The sequence below is a fragment of the Heteronotia binoei genome, chromosome 17 (genome assembly GCF_032191835.1).
Source record: "Heteronotia binoei isolate CCM8104 ecotype False Entrance Well chromosome 17, APGP_CSIRO_Hbin_v1, whole genome shotgun sequence".
Lineage (NCBI taxonomy): Eukaryota > Metazoa > Chordata > Lepidosauria > Squamata > Gekkonidae > Heteronotia > Heteronotia binoei.
Genome location: NC_083239.1, coordinates 7,869,026 through 7,894,313, shown reverse-complemented (window position 1 = coordinate 7,894,313; position 25,288 = coordinate 7,869,026). Strand labels below are relative to the sequence as shown.

At 47.3% G+C, this 25,288-nt stretch overlaps 1 protein-coding gene across 1 annotated transcript in view; it reads left to right on the top strand.

The window, feature by feature from the left end:
* Window positions 1-25,288, top strand: part of CRYBG2 (crystallin beta-gamma domain containing 2) — a 54,646-nt gene extending 29,358 nt beyond the window's left edge. The window contains exons 9-19 of the mRNA XM_060258198.1: window positions 699-825; window positions 1,838-1,980; window positions 6,615-6,741; window positions 10,315-10,347; window positions 11,338-11,450; window positions 15,100-15,229; window positions 16,650-16,789; window positions 21,969-22,092; window positions 23,518-23,676; window positions 24,608-24,767; window positions 25,121-25,288. Of these exons, the coding sequence (XP_060114181.1) occupies window positions 699-825; window positions 1,838-1,980; window positions 6,615-6,741; window positions 10,315-10,347; window positions 11,338-11,450; window positions 15,100-15,229; window positions 16,650-16,789; window positions 21,969-22,092; window positions 23,518-23,676; window positions 24,608-24,767; window positions 25,121-25,209 (1,345 nt within the window). The 3' untranslated portion in view covers window positions 25,210-25,288. The remainder of the gene's footprint in view (window positions 1-698; window positions 826-1,837; window positions 1,981-6,614; window positions 6,742-10,314; window positions 10,348-11,337; window positions 11,451-15,099; window positions 15,230-16,649; window positions 16,790-21,968; window positions 22,093-23,517; window positions 23,677-24,607; window positions 24,768-25,120) is intronic.

Below are 25,288 nucleotides of genomic sequence, written 5' to 3'. Positions count from 1 at the left end.
TGGGATTGGATTGTGAAAGTTTTATCGTGGAGTGAGATGGATAAGTTAACAAGAACTTTAAGAGATTATGATTTAGAAGTGTTTAAAAATGAGTGGAAGAAATTTAAAGGATATATAGAGCAAGAGTGGAACATAAAAAGACATTGGACAATTTTTTAGTATGACTGGGAAGAGAAAGACATTGAACTTTGATTGGCTAGGGGTGCCTTTGTAATTGAACTTAAATATACAACTTCGAGGGAAGTCTAGTAATGGAGGGAGGGGGGATCGAAAATAACATATGGGTCAGAGATAAAAAGGATATAATTAAATATTGTAACCATATGTTATCAATAAACTGTTTAAAACCTGCACCAGGCTAGCCCCAGGTCAATGCACACTTCCTCCCCCCAATTCAATAGGGAGAAGTGAAAAGTCTGGAACGAATGTTTTATTTACTGGGCATTCAAAATGAACAATGTAACTATCATAGCTGGGCTTGTGAGGCAGATCTTAACCGAGAGGCTGGATAATATGGGAAGGGCAGCCCTACGAGAACCCTGGCCCCAAGCCATTTTGGGCTCAAAGGTATAACTTGTGCTTGGAAATAAATGCTACCAGAAAGCAATAAAATAAATGCAATAAATAAATTGGAAGTTATTGCATAGCTGAATGGTAAGGGAGAATTCATGTGTTCCCCCCTCCCCTTTCCTGCTTAGCTGGGTTGGTTATGAGAAGGAAGGCTTCCGTGGCCATCAGTACTTGCTGGAGGAGGGAGAGTATCTTGACTGGTCCCAGTGGGGAGGCTACAATAAACAGCTGGTGTCCCTTCGGCTGATCCGGACAGTGAGTATACCTGACTGCAAGCGGGAAGAGAAAATGTCCCTTGCCTCTATGGCCAATTCTGAATTTCTAAAAGTCACATGGCTCCTGTGGAAATTGCAGTTGTACCTTAGGAATACATGTAAGAGGGGGGTAGTTTCTAAAGTTCTGGAGTTGTCTCCTAGCAAACCCTGTAGGTAAGGTTGACAACTGGCCAGGGAAAAAAAATGCCCTGGGTGCAGTCACACGTGATAAATAATGCAGTTTCAATCCACTTCAGAAACCATTTGAAAGTGGATTTTGCCATTCCACACAGCAAAATCCAGTTGGAAAGTGCCTTGAAAGTGGATTGAAAATGCATTATTTAGTGTGTGTGACCGTACCCCTGTGTCTTTAACTGTTGTTTAAAACACAACATCAGCAGTAGAAACTTGTCACGGCATGAGGGTAAATAGCATTTCCTGATACCTTCTGCAGACCAAACTGATATTAAAGGGACAGCTGCAGGGACCAGTATGAAAACTAGCAATCCTACACGTGGGCACAATCTGAGCTCCCCATACTTAACAATGAATTATTACCCAAAAACTATCTGGAAAAAAACTTCAGTCAACAACAAAATGTATCTTATTTTGGCATGTATTTTGGGTCTACCTCCTTCTGCTTCCGTTAAGATCAGTGGTCCTCCACCCTTCCAAAAGCAGGATCCAGCTTTCAGTCTGAATTGGCAGCAGGGTCCCACGGAACAGCTAAGTTGTGACATCAGATGTCACAGCATAGCCATGTAACAGGAAGAGGAGCTGAAGTCTCTAGACCTGGCTGTGGTAAAAAGGAATCCTCTCTAGATTCTGGGAGTGACCACTGAGTGGTCTGTAAAGTTGTCAATCTCCAGGTGGGGCCTGGAGATCTCTCAAAATTATAACTCATCTCCAGACTATAGAAATCAGTTCCCCTAGAGAAAATGGCTGCTTTGGAGGGTGGACTCTGTGGCATAATATCCCACTGCATTCTATGTCAGTATTTCTCCCCTGATCAGGATTTCTTGGACCCAGCACTGGTGCTATTTGGGGCCATGGACTTTGAAGACGGCCCCAGTGTTGAGCTCTGTGAAGCCCTGCCGGATGTTGAGCTCGCTGGTTATGGGACCACAACGCAATCCATCCATGTTCTGAGTGGCGTGTGAGTACCTCAGGGTAGGGAAGAGTCCAGTGGGCAAGGAGGGAGAAAGATGTTGCCTGTTTGGGAAGCTGATTTCACAGACGATGCTTCTTTAATCTTCAGCAGGTTTGGCAACTAATCCTTTATCATTTCATTCATTCATTAGACCTTTATTGGCATTAATGTAAGAATACAGTATAGTTTAAAACCAACAGTAACACTATAGAATATAATAAAATCTTAAAAACCAGCAAAAGTTAAATGACATAAACTAGCTGTGGGCTTTATCTTTACTCCATTGGCTACAGTGCTCCATGCAATGGTCGCTTCTGGATTAGACTACTGCAGCTTGCTTTGCACAGGCCTCCCCTTGTACCTGATCTGGAAGCTGCTAGTGCAGAACGTGGCAGTGCGCCTGCTGTCTGTGATATCTCTGCGGGCACACATTCAGTCGATGCTGTGCAAACTGCACTCGCTGCTGATACAGTTCTGGATCCATTTCAAGGTGTTGGTGTTAACCTTTACGGCCCTGAGCAGCCAGGGACCAATATACCTGCAGGACTGCCTCTCCTCTTAGGTATCCTGAAGGGCCTTATATTCAACCAGTTAACATCTACTTGTAATCCTTGGCCCAAAAGACGTCTGACTAGCCTCAATTAGAGCCAGGGCATTTTCAGCCCTAGCCCCGAGCTGGTGGAATGATCTCCCAATAGAGATCAGGGCCCTGTAGGACTTGTTACAATTCCACCAGGCCTGCTAGCGCCTATTGGAAAATTTGATCAAGTGGCCTTAGTTGATGTCAAAAAGGAAAAACTGAGCAGATTGGCTCTTCGAGGAAGCACTGTATGCGAAACGTGATCGAAGCTGACGGGCACATAAAGGAACATCACCTTTGGAGCCTGGAGTTGTAAGGAATTTGGATACCACACAGGATTGGACGAGAAGGAAGAAGGACTGGATATTCTCTGGACATTGAAATACTGTGGATGCTTTCCTTTTGTGAAACATTTGGATATACTGTGTATTCGGTATTATTGGAAACAAACAGACAAATAAGGATTACTTTATAGATATTTTATTGTGTGTTTTGTACACAGTCGTTTTCTGCTATAGACTGTGTTGCCACTTTTGTATGGTGTAACTTAGGCTTTCAGTTGAGGCTGTGGAAGTCCAGCTAATATTGGCCCCTCCTGCTCAAACTTGCTGCCCAAACCACCGTAAAACCGTCCAGCTTCAATTGGTGTTGGCACGGAGCAATGTAACTTGAGCGACTCAATCAGACTATATTTACTATAAGTTGGCACAGAACTGGGAAAACGGGACATTTTTAATACGCCATCTGACTGTTGTTTTGTGGTTTTAATCAATATTTTTGGAATTGTAATTTTTATTTATTTAATCAAATTTATATCCCGCCCTCCCCTGACGGGCTCAGGGCGGCTAACAACAAATAAAAACAACATCAAATATTAAAAACAAATATACAATAAAATCATTTCCACTATATAGTAATTAAAAGTCCCAGATGCACGTTAATGTTCTAGTTCTGATGTTTCTGGTTTCAGTTATGTTAATGCAGTGAAAGTACTGTGGAATAACAGCCATCTCCCCTTAACCGTTAAAAGCAAGTTTGAACAGTTGGGTCTTACAGGCCCTGCGGAACTGTGGCAAGTCCTACAGAGCCCTGATGTTTCCGGGGAGGGCATTCCACAGAGCAGGGGCTATTACCAAGAAAGCACTGGCTCTGGTGATCGACAATCAAACTTCTTTCGGTCTGGGGATCTTAAGAAGATGTTGGGATCCTGAACGTAGTGCTCTCTGGGGTACATATGGGGAGAGGCAGTCCTGAAGGTAGACAGGTCCCAGGCCATATAGGACTTTAAAGATTATGACCAGCACCTTGAAACGAATCCAGTATGCCACAGGCAACCAGTGTAACGTTTCCAGTGCAGGTTGAATGTGCTCCCGTACAGGTAGCTCCATTAGCAACCTGGCTGTTGCGTTTTGCACTAGTTGCAGCCTCTGAATTTGAGTCAAGGGCAGCCCCATGTAGAGAGCATTGCAGTAGTCTAATCTCGAGGTGACCATCGCATGAATCACTGTTGTCAGGTCATCGTGTTCCAGGAATGGAGCCTGCTGCCTTATCCGCCTAAGGTGGTAAAATGCGGATTTGGCAGTGGCTGCTACCTGGGCCTCCATAGTCAGCGAAGGTTCCAGGAGCTCCCCTAAGCTCTTGACCCTTGAAGTTGGCGCCATAGGCGTCCCATCACAGGACAGATTCAATTTCAGTCGACTCTGCCTGAGCCATTTCACCACAGCCTGCAACACCAGGTCCAGATCTTCCAGGGCACAGCTGAACTGGCGTCCCATCAACAGATAGAGCTGGGTGTCATCCGCGTACTGGTGACAACCCAGCCCATATCTCCAGACAATCTGGGCAAGGGGGTGCATGTAGATGTTAAACAGCATCAGGGAGAAAACCGCCCCCTGAGGCACACCGCATACAAGTGGGTGCCTCTGGGACGATTGCTCCCCTATAGCCACCCTTTGTCCCCGACCTTGGAGAAAAGAAGTAAGCCATTGAAGGGCAGACCCCTGAATCCCCGTGTTGGCGAGGCGGCAGGACAGTAGCTGGTGGTCAACTGTATCAAACGCAGCCAACAGATCTAACAACTGCAGCACTTAATGCAGTTATTGTAATTAGGGTTGCCAAGTCCAATTCAAGAAATATCTGGGGACTTTGGGGGTGGAGCCAGGAGACTTTGGGGGTGGAGCCGGGAGAAATTAGGCGTGGGGCCAATTTCAAGGCTGTGACAAGCATAATTGAACTCCAAAGGGAGTTCTGGCCCTCACATTTAAAGGGACAGCACACCTTTTCGATTCCTTCCTTCCATAGAAAATAATGAAGGATAGGGGCACCTTCTTTTGGGGCTCATCGAATTGGACTCCCTGGTCCAATCTTTTTGAAACTTGGGGGATACTTTGGGGAGAGGCACTAGACATTATACTGAAAATTTGGTACCTCTATCCCAAAAAACAGGGGCCCCCCAGACCCCCAGATACCAGCAGATCAATTCTCCATGATTTTCTATGGGAATAAATCTCCATAGGGAATAACAGAGTTCCCAGCAGACATTTCCCTCCCCTCCCCCCGCTTTCTGACGACCCTGAAGCGGGGGGAGGGTCTCCAAACCGGGGGATCCCCTGCCCCCACCTGGGGATTGGCAACCCTAATTGTAATTAGTCCTTTTGTTGTAATCCTCCCTGAGCCTGCTTGTGGGGGATGGGGGGCACGGGACAGAAATTCAATAAATAAATGAATAAAACTGTTATTAGCTATGAATCATGATGAGAGGGAGCTTCAGCCTTCATTCCTGGGCTTTTTTCTCAAGGGTCTCAGAGCCCCCCTCTTTGTCCTATTTGGGGGAACTTACGTATAGCCATCAGTTTCCCCAGTGGGGCAAATACTGGCTCCTCAAGGTCATTTCAGACTGAGAAAATGGCAGAAAGATGAACGCTGAAGCCCTCTCTCCCCGAGTGCCATGGTTCTGATACAAATAAAGTTATCCTTGACCGATTCCCCACTAGCCTTACCCTGCTCTCCCTCTCCTCTTCTCGGCGGGGCTTCCATCGCATATTGCACAAGCCGCCCCGCGGCTGCAACTCATTTCACCTCTTTCGCGTGGCAAACAGAAACCAGTTTTTAGAGGCTCTTGCTTGCTGTGCGAAAGAGGCGGAGTGAGTTGCAGCCTCAGGGCAGCTTTGTGCGAAATCCGATGGAAGCCTCTCAGAGAAGAGGTACTTTTCTCCCTTTCTCACAATACAAGAACTCGTGGGCATTCGATGAAATTGCTGAGCAGACAGGTTAAAACGGATAAAAGGAGGTACTTCTTCATCCAGGTACTTCTGCACCCAGTACTTCTTCACCCAGGGTGATTAACATGTGGAATTCACTGCCACAGGAAGTGGTGGCAGCCACAAGCATGGCCACCTTCAAGAGGGGTTTAGATAAAAATATGGAGCAGAGGTCCATCAGTGGCTATTAGCCACAGTGTGTGTGTGTATGTGTGTGTGTGTGTATAAAAAAAAATTTGGCCACTGTGTGACACAGAGTGTTGGACTGGATGGGCCATTGGCCTGATCCAACATGGCTTCTCTTATGTTCTTATGTGACACAGAGTTTTGGACTGGATGGGCCGTTGGCCTGATCCAACATGGCTCCTCTTATGTTCTTATGTGACACAGAGCGTTGGACTGGATGGGCCATTGGCCTGCTCCAACATGGCTCCTCTTATGTTCTTATGTGACACAGAGTGTTGGACTGGATGGGCCACTGGCCTGATCCAACATGGCTTCTCTTATGTTCTTATGTGACACAGAGTGTTGGACTGGATGGGCCATTGGCCTGATCCAACATGGCTTCTCGTATGTTCTTATGAGGAGAGTGAAAGTAGAGTAAGGCTAGTGGGGAATCGGTCTTTGAGTCCATGTCTTTAAGCTGACGGACCCTGTGGATTTTTGTGTGTTCGTGGACTGTATAGCATTCTAATCAATCCTCTGTGGACTGGAGTTGGTTAACTCCATTAAAGTCAGGGTTCCAAACTAAAATTCAATGTCAAGTAAGTAAGTAAATCTTTTCCCATTTCCATGCCCAGGTGGGTGGCCTATGAAGACAAGAATTTCTCAGGGGATCAGTACATCTTAGAAAAGGGGATGTACCGCAGCTGTGAAGACTGGGGAGCTGCCAGCTGCAAGATTTCTTCTGTGCAACCCATCCTTCAGGTGAGAATCCATGTTGCTGCATTCATTCCTCCCCAAAGAAATCAAATCCCCTCACTCACCTGAAAGCAAGAGTCTCCTGTCTCAAGAGAATGTGGTGAGAATGTTGGACACTTGGGGCGTTTTCCCACAGAGCTTACCTCGGAGCGACGTCCCTCTTCACCGCGCAGCGTCTGCGCGGATTTCCCACCAACTGCTCTGCATAACCAGGAAGAGCCGCGGCTTTTGCGTCGCTAACGTAAACTGGTTTTTAGCGGTTTACATCTGCGACGCAAAAGGTCCGGCACTTCCTGGTTATGCGGAGCAGTTGGTGGGAAATCCGCGCAGACGCTGCGCGGTGAAGAGGGACGTCGCTCCGAGGTAAGCTCTGCGGGAAAACGCCCTTGGCTTCTGGGACACTCGTGCCAGTCTACAATGCCTACTCTGCTGTGGAAGCTCTTTGAGTGACCTTGGGCCAGTCAAACGCTTGTGGAGCTGATTCATACATTACAAAGTCCTTTTGGTCACCACAAGGATTTTAGATGGATGTGTTCTGGGAATTCTCTATTGGGAAATTAACTCCCAGGCACACATGGGCCCAATCTGGAACAGAGGGAAGGGTAGCTTACGACTTTCCTTCTACAATGTTTTCATTAGCTGAAATGGCCCCAGGGGATCTGCTGGAAAACTTATGTGTAGCTATCAGTACATATTGGTGTGCCCCATGGTCAAATTGAGTTGTTTCAGGTCAGGAAAATGTGAGGGTGTGAAAGACTTTCCCCTTTTTCCCTGCACGCCATGATTTCAATCTGGAGCAAGGAAAGAATGACATAAAAGGAAAAAAAAGAGGGTTAGTCTTTCGTATACCTGTTAAAATTAATAAAATTGTATTGGCACAAAATACAGCTTGCATCATGTAATTAAAAAAGACTGTGCTGCTGTTCAGAAGTTGAGCGGCTCCTGTTCTTTGCATTAGGGCTTGTGTTAGGAGACCTTTCTGGTGGATTGTGTCCCAATATGGTGGACTGTGTACCTCTCCTTCTGTCACCTTTGATGGCAACCAAATGGATTGGCTCAGTAGTAGAGCATCTGCTTGGCATGCAGAAGGTCCCAGGTCACTCCAGCATCGTCACTCCAGAAAATCAAATAGTAAGCTGAAAGACCTGTCAAAAATTTCAGGTTTTCACGGCTGGCAACATCATTAGGGTTTGTAGAATCTTTCGGGCTCAAGTGCCGTGTTCTACTGGAGAAAGTTTTTCTTCCAGACGTTTTGTTCTCGGCTGCGGAGAACATCCTCAGTGGCGTTGCAGCCGGAGCAGGCTCTCTAACCTTCTTGGCTGCTGTGCATTGAATGAGGCCAGGGCTGCTGGAGAGCTGCTATTTCTAGGCTGGATGGGGTGTGTTGAGAGGGCAATTGGTTTGTGGATGTGCCCATTGTTTGGTGGGGCTTCCTGGAAGGGTAGTGATAAGGAAACTGGCTGTTGAATGTGACGATTGTTCTGTGTTAATTGCTGGGAGGGTTGGAAGGGGTGTGAAGATAAGGAAGATGGTTGTTGACTGTGCTGATTGTTCTGTGGAATATGCTGGTTGTTCTGGGACCTTCTGCAATTTATAGTCTGTAGGGCGTTTTGGTTTCCAGCTCTGCAAACCACAAACATCCACAAACCAATTGCCCTCTCAACACACCCCCGCCAGCCTAGAAATAGCAGCTCTCCAGCAGTCCTGGCCTCACTCAATGCACAGCAGCCAAGAAGGTCAGAGCGCCTGCTCCGGCTGCAACGCCACTGAGGATGTTCTCCGCAGCTGAGAACAAAACGTCTGGAAGAAAAGCTTTCTCCAGTAGAACACGGCACTTGAGCCCGAAAGATTCTACAAACCCTAATGAAAGACCTGTGTCAGAGACTCTTGAAGATCCGGTCAGAGTAGCCAAGACTGACCTTGATAGACCACTGGGCTGATTCAGTAGAAGGAAGCGTCATGTGTGGTCATATGATCCACTACTTGAAATACCTTGTGATAGAATAATTCTTGAAAGCTGTGTGCTCTAAATCAGCGGTCCCCAATCTTTTTGGCACCAGGGACCGGTTTTCTGGAAGACAATTTTTCCACGGACCAGTGGGGAGGGGGAATATTTTTGGGATGATACAATTGTGCATTTTATTTCTATCAGTTTAGTGTGGTGGTGAAGTGTGCAGACTCTTATCTGGGAGAACTGGGTTTGATTCCTCCACTTGCAGCTGCTGGAATGGCCTTAGGTCAGCCATAGCTCTGGCAGAGGTTGTCCTTGAAAGGGCAGCTGCTGTAAGAGCCCTCTCAGCCCCACCCACCTCACAGGATGTCTGTTGTGGGGGAGGAAGGTAAAGGAGATTGTGAACCGCTCTGAGATTCGGAATGAAGGGCAGGATATGAATCCAATGTATTATTACTACTACTACATTGTAATATATAATGAAATAATTATACAACTCACAGGCCACGGACTGGTACCGGTCCACAGACCGGGGGTTGGAGACCTCTGCTCTAAATGACCCATATGAAAGGGATATTTTGGAGACTCTGAGACTTTGCAATCTAGGAAAAATGTAGCTAAGGGGAGCCATGATAGACATTTATAAAATTATGCATGGGGATACAGAAAGCGAATAGAGAGAGCTTTTTCTCCTTCAGGGTCACCCAGTGAGGAATGGGTTCAGGATGGACAAAAGGAAACACTTCCTTACTCAACAAGTAATTAAACTGTGAAACTCATTGCCAGTGGATGGCCATGAGCATAGATGCTTGAAAAGGGAATTAGACAGATTAATGGAGCAGAGATCCATCAACAGCTGCTAGTTATGATGACTGATGGGAGCCTCTACTTGAAGAAGAAGAAGATATTGGATTTATATCCCGCCCACCACTCTGAATCTCAGAGTCTCAGAGCAGCTCACAATCTCCTTTCCCTTCCTTCCCCACAACAGTCACCCTGTGAGGTAGATGAAGATATTGGATTTATATCCCGCCCTCCACTCCGAAGAGTCTCAGAGCGGCTCACAATCTCCTTTCCCTTCCTCCCCCACAACAGACACCCTGTGAGGTAGATGAAGATATTGGATTTATATCCCGCCCTCCACTCCGAAGAGTCTCAGAGCAGCTCAATCTCCTTTCCCTTCCTCCCCCACAACAGACACCCTGTGAGGTGGGTGGGGCTGGAGAGGGCTCTCACAGCAGCTGCCCTTTCAAGGACAACCTCTGCCAGAGCTATGGCTGACCCAAGGCCATTCTAGCAGGTGCAAGTGGAGGAGAGGGGAATCAAACCCGGTTCTCCCAGATAAGAGTCCACACACTTAACCACTACACCAAACTAGTGTACACCAAAGCACTACATAGAAGTGAAGTGACTAACCCTTGAAGACCAGTGTAGGGGGGCAGCAGGAGGGAAGGGCCTCAGCCTCTATGTCCTTTTTGTTATGTTAACAGTCTACTGGCTGGACTAGAGGTACCATTGGTCAGATTGAGACAGATATCTCTTTAGGGCACTTGCCTTTGGAAACATCAAGGCATTCTCTACTTTTGGCCAAAAGTTATATCATGGGCCCTCTCATCTTTTTTTTCCAGGTTGGAGAACACAGTCTACAGTATATTTCTGTGGTAAGTAGTATATAGGGTAGGAGGATGGTTCTTACGGCTACCATATAACTAAAAGAAATGACAGTATTTATTATTTATTAAAGCAAAAGATGAATCCATTGACGAATATTTGTGAATATACACATGTGACATAAAAATAACCTGGAAAGGCAAGGAGCCTGCCTTGTAGGATGGCGGTTCATATATGTCGGTCTGTCATTCAAAGTGAAAAGCTTGAATGGGGGGAATCAGGCTCAGACTGTTGATGAAGCAGCCTTCTCGGCAGGCCTTCTCGGTGATAGCCCCTCGTTGGTGGAACGACCTTCCAGAGATGGTGCGAGCCCTGCGGGACCTGAACCAATTCCGCAGGGCGTGCAAAACATTTCTTTTTCAGTTGGCATTCGAGACAGAACCTGATTAACTAACGAGCAGACTTAGCCATCTTGTGTACATCAGGATTACAACATTTTAGCACCTATTTTATATGTTTTATTTATTTTAAATAACTTATTTGTAACTGATTTAAACTGTTATGTTTTATGTGAATCATGGGACTCCCATGTCTGTTATGCTGTTTTATGTGAATCATGGGACTCCCATGTCTGTTAGCCGCCCTGAGCCCGCCTGGCGGGGAGGGCGGGATATAAAAATAAAATATTATTATTATTATAAGAACCTGCTGTTGTTTTTCTTTTATGTTACGTTTGTTCTTACCTTTACATAAGTATGTTTTAAATTGTTGTGCCTTTCCACCAAAGAATCCTGGGAACTGTAGTATGAGGCAGGCACAAAATATTATCTAATTCCATCACAGAATTACATTTCCCAGGTTTCCTTGGAAAGAGGGAGTGGCTATTATATCAGTTACTGTCTATAAATAGATCCAAGTGGGCAGCCGTGTTGGTCTTAAAGGTGAACTTGTCTACTGCTTTGTCTATAAATATGCAGATATTCTTTGCCCAAGTTCTCAGTTCTACATCTGGTCCCATATTTGACCTTTTGGCTCTCCAGATCCAACTTTTCTCAGGCCCAGAATTCTCAGGAGCCCAGATGTCCTTCAATGAAGATCAGCATTCTCTGCCAGACCTTTTCATTCCTCGCTCCTGCAGGGTCTATGGAGGCAGGTAATGATGTTTCGGTGCTATGGCAGCTGAATGTGTCCCTAAGTTTAGGGGGTCTACCTGAGGAGATTAAAGGAGGCAGTGGTAATACCACTCTTAAAGAAACCATCTTTGAATCCTACTGAACATTACCACCCAGTCATTACTTGGTCATTACTTAGGACCAAATCCAGGATCGCCCCACCCCTGGTAGGTTCTGTGACCATCTGCTCCACAGCACAGTCATTGAGGGCATCTAGAAACTCAATTTCTTTCTCTCGACCCGAACACATATTGACCCAATCAATCTGCGGGTAGTTAAAATCACCTATTACGACACAGTTTTTACATTTAGCCGCTATGTTTAATCCTTCCATCATATAATAATCGTCCTCTATCTTTTGATTTGGTGGGCGATAACAAACTCCCATAGTTAAATTTCCTTTTGGGCCCTCTATTTCGACCCAAAGCATTTCTAGAAGGAAATCTAATTCTCTGACCTCAGTCTTACTGAACTGTACACCCTCTCTGACATACAGAGCCACCCCACCTCCAACCCTTCCCTCCCTATCCTTCCGATATAACATATCCAGGAATCACCGTGTCACACTGATTCTCCTCATTCCACCAATTTCCCCATTCCCACAATGTCTATGTTTTCACCCAACACTAAATATTCCAACTCACCAATTTTACTTCGAACACTTCTAGCATTTGTATACAAACATCTATAATTTCCCAAGCAAGTTAGGCCCACAACCTTCCTCCTGCTGCCTCGAGACTTTGGCAGACAGTCCATACTGTTTGTCACCATCTCAGTGGACAACTCTGATCCATTACCCAGTAGAAAAGTAACAGCTAACCCATCTCTTTGAGATGAGTCCTCCCGAACCAGAGACATTTCATCTCCTGTCGGCTTTCCCCCAAGATTTAGTTTAAAAACTGCTCTGCCATCTTTTTGATTTTAATCGCCAGCAGCCTGATTCCATCTGGGGACAAGTGGAGACCGTCTCTTTTGTACAGCTCCCACTTGTTCCAGAAAGCATCCCAGTGCCTAACAAACTTAAATCCTTCCTCCCTACACCATCATCTCATCCACACATTGAGACTTCTAATTTGTGCCTGTCTCTCCAGCCCTGCATGTGGAACAGGTAGCACTTCTGAAAAGGCTACCTTGGAGGTACTGGCCTTAAGTCTCCCGCCTAGCAGCCTAAATTTGTCCTCCAGGACCTCACGACTGCATTCCCCCACATCGTTGGTGCCAACATTCACCACGACCACTGGCTCCTCTCCAGCACTGTCTTATCAACAAATCTACAACACGCGTAATTTCTGCTATCTTTGCACCAGGCAGGGAAGCCACCATATGGTCAGTACACGGTTTTGCCACCCAGCTGTCTACTTGCCTAAGGATCGAATCACCAACTACCAAGACCGCCCCCCCTCCCTGTCCAGGGATGGTTCCTTGGCATGAAAGGATACCTGCTCACCAACTGAAGAAGAGGTTCCTTCTGAGGGCGTATTCCCCTTATCCTCAGAATGGTGCCCGGTTCCCTCTTGACCCTCATGTTCCCTGGCAGCAATGGAGCTGCCATGTTCAGAGTGGGGCTCATCTAATACATCCCCGAAAGTCTTCTCCGAGTACCTAACTGACTGTCTCTGCTTCTCCAGGTCAGTACCTCAGCCTCAAGGGTACGAACTCATTCCCTGAGGACCAGGAGCTCCTTGCATCAAGTACACACCCAAGACTTCTGTCCTGTGGGCAGATAGTCATACATGTGACACTCGGTGCAAAACACTGGAAAGCCCCCCCCCCCTCTGCTGGCATTCTACCTTCATGATAGCATTTTTAAAATATACAGTCCCCTTTTAAATCCTGTTTGTTTATGTGGCTCTCCTTCTGGAGGGTCTACTTACCTTATTGGGAACACAAGGAAAATCGGGATCTGGGTTCCTGGTCCTTACACAGCCCCCAGGCCAAGAGCCCTTTAGCTTGCGCCATTCGACTCGCGCCTCTGGCAAGGTGCAGCTTAATAATGCAAAGAGGGTAGGGCCTCAGTCTGCCCCAGGAACACAGCCATTCCTAATCAATCAGCAACAATCACCTTCAGCCCACTCAAACCAAACAAACAGCAGTTTGCCAGCAACCACAACCTCAGAATTTTCAGCAATCACACAGTCACACAAACTCAGAAATTCTCAGCAACTTCCCCAGCTGTTTAGAAAGCCAAACCTCACCCTTACAGCTCTTCTCTGCTCTCTCTCAGAGCTCTCTGAAATGTGCTCAGCCTCTGGCAAGGTGCAGCTTAATAATGCAAAGAGGGTGGGGCCTCAGTCTGCCCCAGGAACACAGCCAATGGTTAAGGATAGCGACGGGTTCCATCTACCCTGACTTCTCCATCTTTCCTTCTCTCCTCCCTGTGGAATGATGCTAATCTGTATTGTACGCACCATGCTGTCATTGAATTGTTAGGTTGTTTTGATAGTTTTAATTTAAATTTGTATATTGCAAGTGTTGTTCCCTGCCCTGAGCTCTGTCACACAGAGGAGGGTGGGTTGTTGTTGTTATTGTTGTTGTTGTTAACATTCTGATGATCAGGGCTTTTTTTGTAGCAGGAACTCCTTTGCATATCAGACTGTACCCCCCTGATGTAGCCAATCCTCCAAGAGCTTACAGGGCTCTTATTACAGGGCCTACTGTAAGCTCCAGGAGGATTGGCTACATCAGGAATGTGTGGCCTAATATGCAAAGGAGTTCCAGCTACAAAAAAAGCCATCATGATGATGATGATGATGTCTGACAGCCATGATGAGGAAAATTTACGATGGTTCCAGGGATTAGGATCTTTTGGGGTACAGGTATACCTTGGGTGATTTTTAAAACACCATGTATGTCTTTTTTATACAGTACATCTATCTTTATATTTTCATACGCCTATTAGCTTTTTCACAAACTTCGCCCAAAGAATCCTGGAAATGGTGTGGTTTGATGAAGATGCTGAAGTGTTTCTGTTTGAAATCCCATGACAGAACTAGTTCCCAGGGCTCTTTGGGGAGGGCAAAATGACCATCATACAAGTTTATGTCTATGGTGTTGTAGATACTCTCCAGTGTGGTATGATTTGAGGTTTTCTGGGAAGGGAATTTCAAAGACTGGAACCATCATATAGACCCTGTTCTGATTGCTATTGGGGCACTTAGGGCTGGATTTTAAAATATGATCCCAAAAATCAGAAGGGTCATAGGTAGGTAAAGGTAATCCCCTGTGCAAGCACCAGTCATTTCCGATTCTGGGGTGACATTGCTTTCATGTTTTCACGGTTTTTATAGGGTGGTTTCCCATTGCCTTCTCCAGTCATCTACACTTTACCCCCAGCAAGCTGGGGACTCAAGGCTGAGTCAACCATGAGCCAGCTACCTGACCCCAGCTTCTGCTGGGATTGAACTCAGGTCGTTAGCAGAGCTTGGACTGCAGTACTGGAGCTTACCACTCTGCATCGTGGGGCTCTTGTAGGGTCATAGAGGAGCAGGCAATTTGTCAGTCCCAAGGCATTTAGGACTTGTTCTTTGACTGGTTCTTGCAAGCAAACTGTATTTTGAACCAGAGTTCCTATGGAGGACATGGACTGTTGTCCCTTGTGTGACCATGGTTAAGTGTGTCTCTCCTTTACAGCTGGATTCTCTATGACAGCCACCATTTTGATGGTGAGCAGCATGTGATCTCTGAAGGCGAGTATCCGACGCTGAGCTCCATGGGCTGCCTCTCTGCCACAGCAATCTGCTCCCTGAAGAAGGTCCCCCTTGTAAGTTACACGCCCTACAAGCTACCTTAGAATTCTTCGTACAGTGCAATACCGATCCGTGGGACATTCTGTACTTTTTTTCATGCAATACGTAACAGTTGATTTGTGGAACTTGCAACGAAAAAAAAATTAGTAGCGATTGAAAAGCTGTGCCAAGCACAATGAATGGAATTTCCTGGTGGCGTTGCTACTGAAATTCTGAACTCAGCCTGAATGGAATGTTTGACTTATCTTGTAGGAAAACTCTTGAGTTTTTAAATCACAAATCCCAGATTTGGGAGAGTGCTGCTAGAGTCAGGAATCAACATCTGCCAAGCCCTAAATCCCAGCAGGGGGTCCATCAGAGACATGTGGCTCATTGGCTCCCACCAGGAAATGTGAGATTGTCACACAGGACCTTGCTTCCCATGATGTTGCAAGACACATGGGTTTCTGGTGTCCCATTTCCTGGTAATAAAATGGTGGCATTCACTGCCAGTGGGGTAGATCCAACCATCTTCCAAGGAGCCTTCTTTCAACTTAAATGGTTCTTCCTCCAGTGGAAGCCTCTTTAGGCTGGAGGAAGACTTCAAACGTTGCTCGGTGGAGTGGGGAGGACCCCTGTGATGACCAAGAGGAGGTCAATAGGGGAGGGACGGTGGCTCAGTGGTAGAGCATCTGCTTGGGAAGCAGAAGATCCCAGGTTCAATCCCCGGCATCTCCAAAAAAGGTTCCAGGCAAAAAGGTGTGAAAAACCTCAGCTTGAGACCCTGGAGAGCCGCTGCCAGTCTGAGTAGACAATACTGACTTTGATGGACCGAGGGTCTGATTCAGTATAAGGCAGCTTCATATGTTCATATATGTTCATAAGAGCAAAGGCAGCATTAAAATGGGATAGAACCATGGCCTGGAAGTACTAGGGATTGGAGGAAAGCTCTTATGGGCCCAGGCAAGTTCTTCCTACCCCACTTGTCTGACATGATGCCTCTCCTCACCACCTGTCTGGAGGATTGCCTCTTGCTTCAGAGGCCAGCCCCTACCTGCTGCTTACAGCCCCCCATCAGAGGCTTTCTGGGTTGCCTCTTTTCTCGGGAGCCATCCCTGCAGCCTGCCTGCTTTCCCATCCCCGATAAGCCCACTTGGGTTGCGCTGTGGCTTAGGTGAGTGGTGCCAGAACAGCCTCGTTTCCAACCAAGCAAGGACAGGCTGATGCCATCGCAGTGGAGCACAGCCTGACCAGTGATACAAGAAGGTTGTCCTGGCTGCCTGCTATAATCATGGAGGAGAAAGGAGGGTCTTGTAATGCTGCAGCTGGTAAGATTAGGTGGAGTCCTGCTGCCCCAAAGGCCATCATTGCATCTAGCAGCAGAGTTCCGCAAGTCAGGTACCCACTCTGAGATGTAGCATTTTGGACTGACATCCCTGTCTCTCTTTGTCACAGTTCTTCTCTGAGCCCTCTATCTTCCTGCACGGGCTGGAATGTTTTGAAGGGAAGGAGATTGAACTGAACAGTGAAGTGCGCAGCCTGCAAGCGGAGGGATTCAACAACCATGTGCTCTCTGTGCGGGTAAAGGGAGGCATGTAAGTACACAATCACCCATTCTCGGTAGTGCCAGCTACCCCTTGGGTGGCTACCAACTGTGAGGCTCGAGGGGCCTTATCCAACCCTTCAGGATTCTGCAGGAGGCTTTCAGGTCAGGTAGGGTTGCCGTCCAATTCAAGAAATATCTGGGGACTTTGGGGGTGGAGCCAGGAGACTTTGGGGGTGCAGCCAGTAGTCATTAGGGGTGGAGCCAAGATCAAGGCTGTGACAAGCATCATTGAACTCCAAAGGGAGTTCTGGCCATCACATTTAAAGGGACGGCACACCTTTTCAATTCCTTTCTTCCATAGGAAATCATGAAGGATAAGGGCACCTTCTTTTGGGGCTCATAGAATTGGACCCCCTGGTCCAATCTTTTTGAAACTTGGGGGGTATTTTGGGGAGAGGCACTCGATGTCCATCAGTGGCTATTAGCCACAGTGTGTGTGTATGTATAAAATTTTTTGCCACTGTGTGACACAGAGTGTTGGACTGGATGGGCCGTTGGCCTGATCCAAGAGGGCTTCTCTTATGTTCTTATGTGACACCGAGTGCTGGACTGGATGGGCCATTGGCCTGATCCAACATGGCTTCTCTTATGTTCTTATGTGACACAGAGTGTTGGACTGGATGGGCCATTGGCCTGATCCAACATGGCTTCTGTTATGTTCTTATGTTCTTATGATGCTATACTGAAAATTTGGTGCCTCTACCCTAAAAAACAGCCCCCTCCAGAGCCCCAGATACCTACGGATCAATTTTCCATGATTTTCTATGGGAAAAAATCTCCATAGGGAATAATAGAGTTCCCAGAAGACATTTCCCTCCCCTCCCCCTGCTGTCTGACGACCCTGATCCCCTGCCCCCACCTGGGGATTGGCAACGCTAAGGTCAGGCCAGGGGTCAGCAGTCTTTTGTAATCCAAGAGCCAAACTATGTCAATATTCAGAGCAAGAGATCAACAATGAGCCAGTATAAGAAATGCTATTTGCATAGCTGAAAATATACAGCTTAGCATTATTGTCAATGACACATTGATCAATAATCTCTAAAATCCCTGCAGTCTAAATGCTGATTGTTGCAAGTCCGTTATCAGGAAATGGCACACGTAAGGCCTCACAATAAGTAATAAATAAACACAGGAGTATCCTAAGTGACTGCTTAGTGTAGTGGACTCAATCTGTGCATGGTTTGCACTTGGATACTGGCAACTAATGGCCTGTATCATTTCTCTCAGAAATCTTTTAGTCTCATATTGTAGCAGAGGAATAAACGAGGCGCACACTTACTGATTGAAAAACGAGGTATTTTACTTTGACATCACAGCAGGTTCATTTGAGCATCAAGGCTCCCAAAAATAATGAACCCCGTACACTTCTCAAAACATCAGCTTTAAGCAAAAGCGAGTCTGCAGCCTGCCGCCTTACACGTTATCTGATTCACTTCTCTCCTCCCCTTCTCCCTGGTAGTCTGCTTATCTTATTCAAATCCACCCTTCCTGCATTCCCTTCCAGTAACTTCTAGCATTTTCCTCTGCTCTTGCCTTATCAACTTTCGGCAAGGAGCTTATTCAGAGGGCCTCTTTATCAGTACCCATCTGTGTCTTACACCCATTTGAGCTGCCTGCTTTTCTAACAATTACAGCTCTTCAAATATTGCATCAGACATTCTCTTTGCTGTTAAAGGCAAAACCATATTTTCAATTATTATTATTATTGGGGTGTTCATAATTATTCAGGGGTCCCTCTTCAATATGAATATGTCAAGTCAGCTGATTCAATAACGAGACCTTCTTGATAAAAAGTTTCTAGTTTATTGATATCATTGTTCTCGACTGCTCAGAGAGATTGGAAGACTAAGGAATACACAGCAAAGCATAATCATATAAGGTATACTTCAAAGGAATTCTTAAGGGAGGGGGTACTATGCAGGGCACATTCACACATTGATGTTACAATTTCGTTCTCAGGCCTGACGGCCTTGGGCGAGACGACTCCCCCCCCCCCCCCCCCCCCGGTACCCAGCCTGAGAAGGCACCACAATCTTTTTCACACATTCCCATTTCAAAGCGAAGCTACATAACAAAGGAAGGGAGGGGGGAGAGGAAAGCTGGAGCTAGCAGCATTGGCATACAGTATGGCTTTTACCCAGAATGCTTCCCCCTGAACCAAAGATGGAATACAGACTTAACCAGAGTTGAAGCAGACTTGACAGAATAGTTGCCTGCCATTCCTTTGACGTGCAATTTATTCTAGCATCCGCCTACCCTTCCAGTAGACAAAAACATAAAGATTTGTTGTTTCTGTACTGAGCCACATTTGGTCCTGGAGCTATAAGTCGCAGAGTCCTGTGCTTAGGCAGTCAAGGAGCTGCTGCTACAGGCCTTTCCCAGAGGATGGCAAAGAGGCAGCCATGTTTAGTCTGTTACAACAAATGACACCGTAAAAGTTAACAATATTTAATTCAATATAAGATTTCCTGGGTCACGGCAGACTTCCTCAGATACATCACATATCTAAGGAAGTCGGCTGTTGACTCATGAAAGCCCACACTGAATTATTTCAAAGGTGTTCGTCTTTAAAAGGCCAGTGGGCTTTTGTTTTATAGCATAAAACTTGACATCGAACTCTCCCACCATTCTCTTTTTAAATTAGTCGTTCTGATATTAAGAAGTGTGGGAAATGCACTCTACCAGGCCAGGGGAAATGGTGCTTTGAGCCTGTATCTGCAGCCCAGGAGGAGGGCAGGGGCAGTGACAGGGGCAGCTGGCCAGCAGAGAAGGCAACTTGTATGACAGCTGCGTTTAAGATGGCAGGATTGGCAGAGGGGGCTGTTTTGACAGGTAATACGATTCTGAAGGAGGCTGTGCTCGCAAAATGCAGTTTAATATCTGACCACAGGGAATCTCTGATCATCATTGGAGGGATGGTGGCTCAGTGGTAGAGCATCTGCTTGGGAAGCAGAAGGTCCCAGGTTCAATCCCCGGCATCTCCAAAAAAGGGTCCAGGCAAATAGGTGTGAAAAACCCCAGCTTGAGACCCTGGAGAGCCGCTGCCAGTCAGGTGAGGGATGGTGGCTCAGTGGTAGAGCATCTGCTTGGGAAGCAGAAGGTCCCAGGTGTCACGAGCTGGGGCTGAGTCAGGCAAAGTCCAGGGGCGGTCCAGGGTCTGCAACTGGTGAGCAAGGTGGGTCCAAGGCGCCAAAACAGAATCGTAATCCAGGTATCACAGGTCAGAGGTTCCGAAGCCGAAGTCAGGGGGTCCAGAGGTCCAAGCCAAAGTCAGGAATCCAAAAGTCAAGAGCCGGAGTGGATGCTAGGATGTCAGGTATGTGACTAGTTGCTTCCACAAAGCCTCCTCCCAAAGCCCACAGCTATATAGCCCTCTGCTGCCTGTTGCTCATTTGGGCTAATTGCTGTTTCAGAGCAGCAGCCAGGATCCTGCCGAAACTTAAGCATCCTCACACTTATAAGGGCCAGAATCCTTTCAACACTCAGGGCTCAGGGAGCGTCTTGCTTGTAAGCGTGCCGCCCTCCTCCGACCCTGAGGTCCCGACGAAGGCGGTCACGCACACGAGCCACCCGAGAGGGCGAGGCAGGGGGGCTTGGATCTTCTTCAGCAGGAGGCAGGGGCACTGGTGCAGGTGGCAGGGGCACAGTTCCTTCTGCAGGCTCTGCAGGCTCGGCTTCTTCTGCAGGGTCCCCAGCACCCATGACACCAGGTTCAATCCCTGGCATCTCCAAAAAAGGGTCCAGGCAAATAGGTGTGAAAAAACCTCAGCTTGAGACCCTGGAGAGCAGGGGAGGGAGGGTGGCTCAGTGGTAGAGCATCTGCTTGGGAAGCAGAAGGTCTCGGGTTCAATCCCCAGCTTCTCCAAGTAAAAGGGTCCAGGCAGTAGGTGATGGAGATGGAGGGATGGTGGCTCAGTGGTAGAGCATCTGCTTGGGAAGCAGAAGGTCTCAGGTTCAATCCCTGGCATCTCCAACTAAAAAGGGTCCAGGCAGTAGGTGATGGAGATGGAGGGATGGTGGCTCAGTGGTAGAGCATCTGCTTGGGAAGCAGAAGGTCCCAGGTTCAATCCCCGGCATCTCCACTAAAAAAGGGTCCAGGCAAATAGGGGAGAAAAACCTCAGCCTGAGACCCTGGAGAGCCGCTGCCAGTCTGAGGAGACAATACTGACTTTGATGGACTGAGGGTCTGATTCAGTATAAGGCAGCTTCATATGTCATATGACTAGGGATTATTAAGGGTTTCTCCACTCAGGTCAGGGAGAACTGTTCCTGACCAGGTTTATTTGGTGGCTACTGCTGTTTTGTGGGATGGGTTTGCTGAGAATGTGAGGAAGGCCCCGCCCATGCAGAGAGCTTTTCTGATGTACCTTTGGCGGCTTGTGAATTGGGTTCGGTTTCTATAATGGGATAAATGGCTAGTGCTCTGGTTATTTGAATCGCATTTTTGTGAAATGAAATTTTAGCTTGTTTAAATTATGTAAAGATCCAGGAAGAATACAGGAGACAGAGACAGAAAGAGGACTTTTTTGAGCAGGAATGCAGTCCCAGCTGGCTTGGTGGCAGGGGGTGTGGCCTAATATGCAAATGAGTTCCTGCTGGGCTTTTTCTACAAGAAAAACCCTGGATAGATAGATACCCACACACAGAAAAATGAACACGAAAGAAACATTAAAGTGTAGCCAAGCCCCTAGACTCAGAAAAGGCCTTAAGAGGGCTGTCTGTTCCAACCCTGTGCTCGGGGCAAGGAATCCTAGATCTTGAGCATTCGCATTGGATGGCCATCCAGCCTCTGTTCAAAGGCCTCCAGCAAGTGAGACCCCATCACTCCTCCCTTCCCCCAGTATTTTGGTTTTATTGCTGAATCACTCTCAGCCACCAAAACCTGCCCTCTTATTCCTTAAACCCATTTAGCCTAGTCTTACCCACTGGAGAAAGAGGGATTGAATCATTGGCTTCTTCCTTGGTATGGCCTATGTCATATTTCAAGAGGATGACTGAGAGTCTCTTTTCAGAGTTCTCTTCTCCCATTCTGGTTATGCTATCCACACCACAATTGCTGTTCTGGTTATCCTTTGTGTCTGCAAACAACGGGATGGGGTTCTGTGCTCCTCAAAAACCTGGGCTAATTGTCTTTCTCACTCTGCTTCCTCACTGATTCCCCTGCGCAGATGGGTGTTGTGTGAACACAGTGATTTCCGAGGCCGCCAGTGGATGCTGGACTGCATGGAGATCACCAACTGGCCGATGTACAGTGGGATTCAGCACATTGGGTCCCTTTACCCCATCAGGCAGGTAGGTGCCCAATTCCCTGGTCCGCGGAATTAGGGAGTGGAATATTATGTATCATCCGTGCGGCGGTGGGGGAGGAATTAACTGAAGCAATGTCACAATTAACTGAAGCAATGTCTCTATATGCTATTAAGCTGATACTGTGCAGGTGGGCAGCTCTTGTTCTGGGAAACTGACAGAGCTGATAGATCTGGGCTGCATTGGGACTGATTCCCGTTTCTGATACACAGTGGGATGCATGGATCCCACTTACGTTAACATTCTGTGGGATGGCCTGACTCGGTTTGGTGTAGTGGTGAAGTGTGCAGACTCTTATCTGGGAGAACCGGGTTTGATTCCTCACTCCTCCACTTGCACCTGCTGGAGTGGCCTTGGGTCAGCCATAGCTCTGGCAGAGGTTGTCCTTGAAAGGGCAGCTGCTGTGAGAGCCCTCTCCAGCCCCTCCCACCTCACAGGGTGTCTGTTGTGGGGGAGGAGGGAAAGGAGATTGTGAGCCGCTCTGAGACTCTTCGGAGTGGAGGGCGGGATATAAATCCCATAGCTTCATCTACCTCACAGGGTGTCTGTTGGGGGGGAGGAAGGGAAAGGAGATTGTGAGCTGCTCTGAGACTCTTCGGAGTGGAGGACAGGATATAAATCCCATATCTACCTCACAGGGTGTCTGTTGGGGGGGGGGGAGGTAAAGGAGATTGTGAGCCGCTCTGAGACTCTTCGGAGTGGAGGGCGGGATATAAATCCAATATCTTCATCTACCTCACAGGGTGTCCGTTGTGGGGAGGAAGGTAAAGGAGATTGTGAGCCGCTCTGAGACTCTTCGGAGTGGAGGGCGGGATATAAATCCAATATCTTCATCTATCTCACAGGGCGTCTGTTGTGGGGGGGGGGGAGGTAAAGGAGATTGTGAGGCGCTCTGGGACTCTTCGGAGTGGAGGGCGGGATATAAATCCAATATCTTCATCTACCTCACAGGGTATCTGTTGTGGGGGAGGAAGGTAAAGGAGATGGTGAGCCGCTCTGAGACTCTTCGGAGTGGAGGGCGGGATATAAATCCCATATCTTCATCTACCTCACAGTGTGTCTGTTGAGGGGCGGAGGAAGGTAAAGGAGATTGTGAGCCACTCTGAGACTCTTCGGAGTGGAGGGCGGGATATAAATCCAATATCTTCTTCTTCGGTGACCTTGGGCCAGTGGCTCTCACAGAGTAGTTGTGAAGATAATACATGGATGGGATAACAATGGGCACTATTCTGAGTCCCTTCAAGGAATGACTGGATAAAATGCGATAGAGAAATAGATGCTTAGATACACGGTCCTGCCAACGTGTGCTTTGGAGAGGTTGTTGTGCTTAAAAAGGTACCTGTAATACGAATAACTTTGGCGAGCGTACAAAAGATTCCTTTCTGTTCCTCTCGTCATCGCTTCTCACAGAGGCGGGTCTACTTCCGAATTAAGAACGGAGAGCTGAAGTCCTTCCTGTCTGTCCCGGACGATGTGGAAAGCATGAAAGCGGGGCGTGTGCAGGTCTCAGAGCTCAACAACCAGAGCAGCTTTATCTGGTACTACGAGGAGGGACTTCTGAAGAACCAGGTGAGTGTTCCCCGTTCCCTTTGTCTGGCTTACAGAAGACTCAGAAACGGAACGTGGAACTGCTCAGTCAATTGTGGCGTACAAAGAGGTCAGCCCATCATCCATGAATGTAAAATTACCCTGTAGTGATTAGAATATTGGACTGAGAAGACATGATTAGGGTTTGTAGAATCTTTCGGGCTCAAGTGCCGTGTTCTACTGGAGAAGGTTTTCCTTCCAGACGTTTCGTTCTCAGCTGCGGAGAACATCCTCAGTGGCGTTGCAGCCGGAGCAGGCGCTCTGACCTTCTTGGCTGCTGTGCATTGAGTGGGGCCAGGGCTACTGGAGAGCTGCTATTTCTATCCATGAGAAGACATGGATTCGAATCCCCGCTTGGCCAAGTCACTCTCGTTCCTCCCCACATAACTGGGTTTTGAAAATAAAACAGAAGCAGGGAAATCCTGTAAGCTACCCAGAGCTACCCTTGCAGGAAGAGTATGGTTAAAAATTTAATCAATAATCTCAGATCGAAAGGAGTCGGGTCTCGCTGACGTCCATTTTGCATGTCGATAAACAAGGCAGAACCAATATCACAGTAACTGGGAGAGTAACACTGAACTGATGAGCTGCGTAGATTAATCGGTATACCTTCTGGTCTGGGTTTTGTGTTTTCTGTCTAAGGCTCTCTTGTGCGTTACTAATAATCTTTTCCTTTGACCAATAGGTGAGGTCAATAGGCTTGCCGTCAGTGGGTCTCATGCTGTTGCCCAGGGGTGTGTGTGTTAAAGATGGCTCTGGAAAGGCTGAAAACCACTAGGATAGACTAACATTTGTGTACATTTGTCGTACGTGACATCATTTGAAGCAGGTGCAAACTGTTGAGTCCTTCTAGTGAAGGTAAGGGACTTCCTCACATGTGTTTTCATTGTGCCTTCCCTTGCTCTTTTTTTAGATCGCTCCTGGCATGAGCCTGCAAGTGATTGGTCCAGCCAAGATAGGAACCAAGGTGGTATTATGGTCTGAGACCCGAATGCCGAGGCAGACCTGGCGAATCGATTCGTTTGGAAGGCTCTGCAGCCAGATGTTTGACAACATGATTGTAGATGTGAAAGGTAAGAGCTTGTTTTCTGGGGAATCCAAAGTTAAGTATCAGGAGGGGTTTCCTGAGGATAGAGGAAAAGTGCCTGGTCAGTATGTGTCTCTCACGTTGTTTCTGCAGTTCCCCCAATTTGGGCTCATTGCTGCTGCAAACGCAAAGGCATTCACAGTGGCAGTGGACCTTCTGCACAGGATAATCCCTGAGCCTTGCAGGTCTAACCTGAATCCTTTCAGCACAATGTACCTTTTACAGATGGATGAAGATCCATCAGTGTTGGTCCTCAGAAGGGATGGAGAGAAGGAGATGAGTGTGTGATGGACTGGAAGAAATGTATTTCTCTCGCCACGTTCTCTTTGCTTTCCACAGGAGGACAAGCCTATGACCGGGATCACGCCATCCTCTGGGATTCCTTTGAGGAAAGACCCACACAGATCTGGGATATTCAGGTGCTCTGAAGAAAGCAGAGACAGGAGGGTGCGTGTCACACACAGAACTGGATTTTATTGGGGGGGCTGGCACAGACGCTTGTCCTTG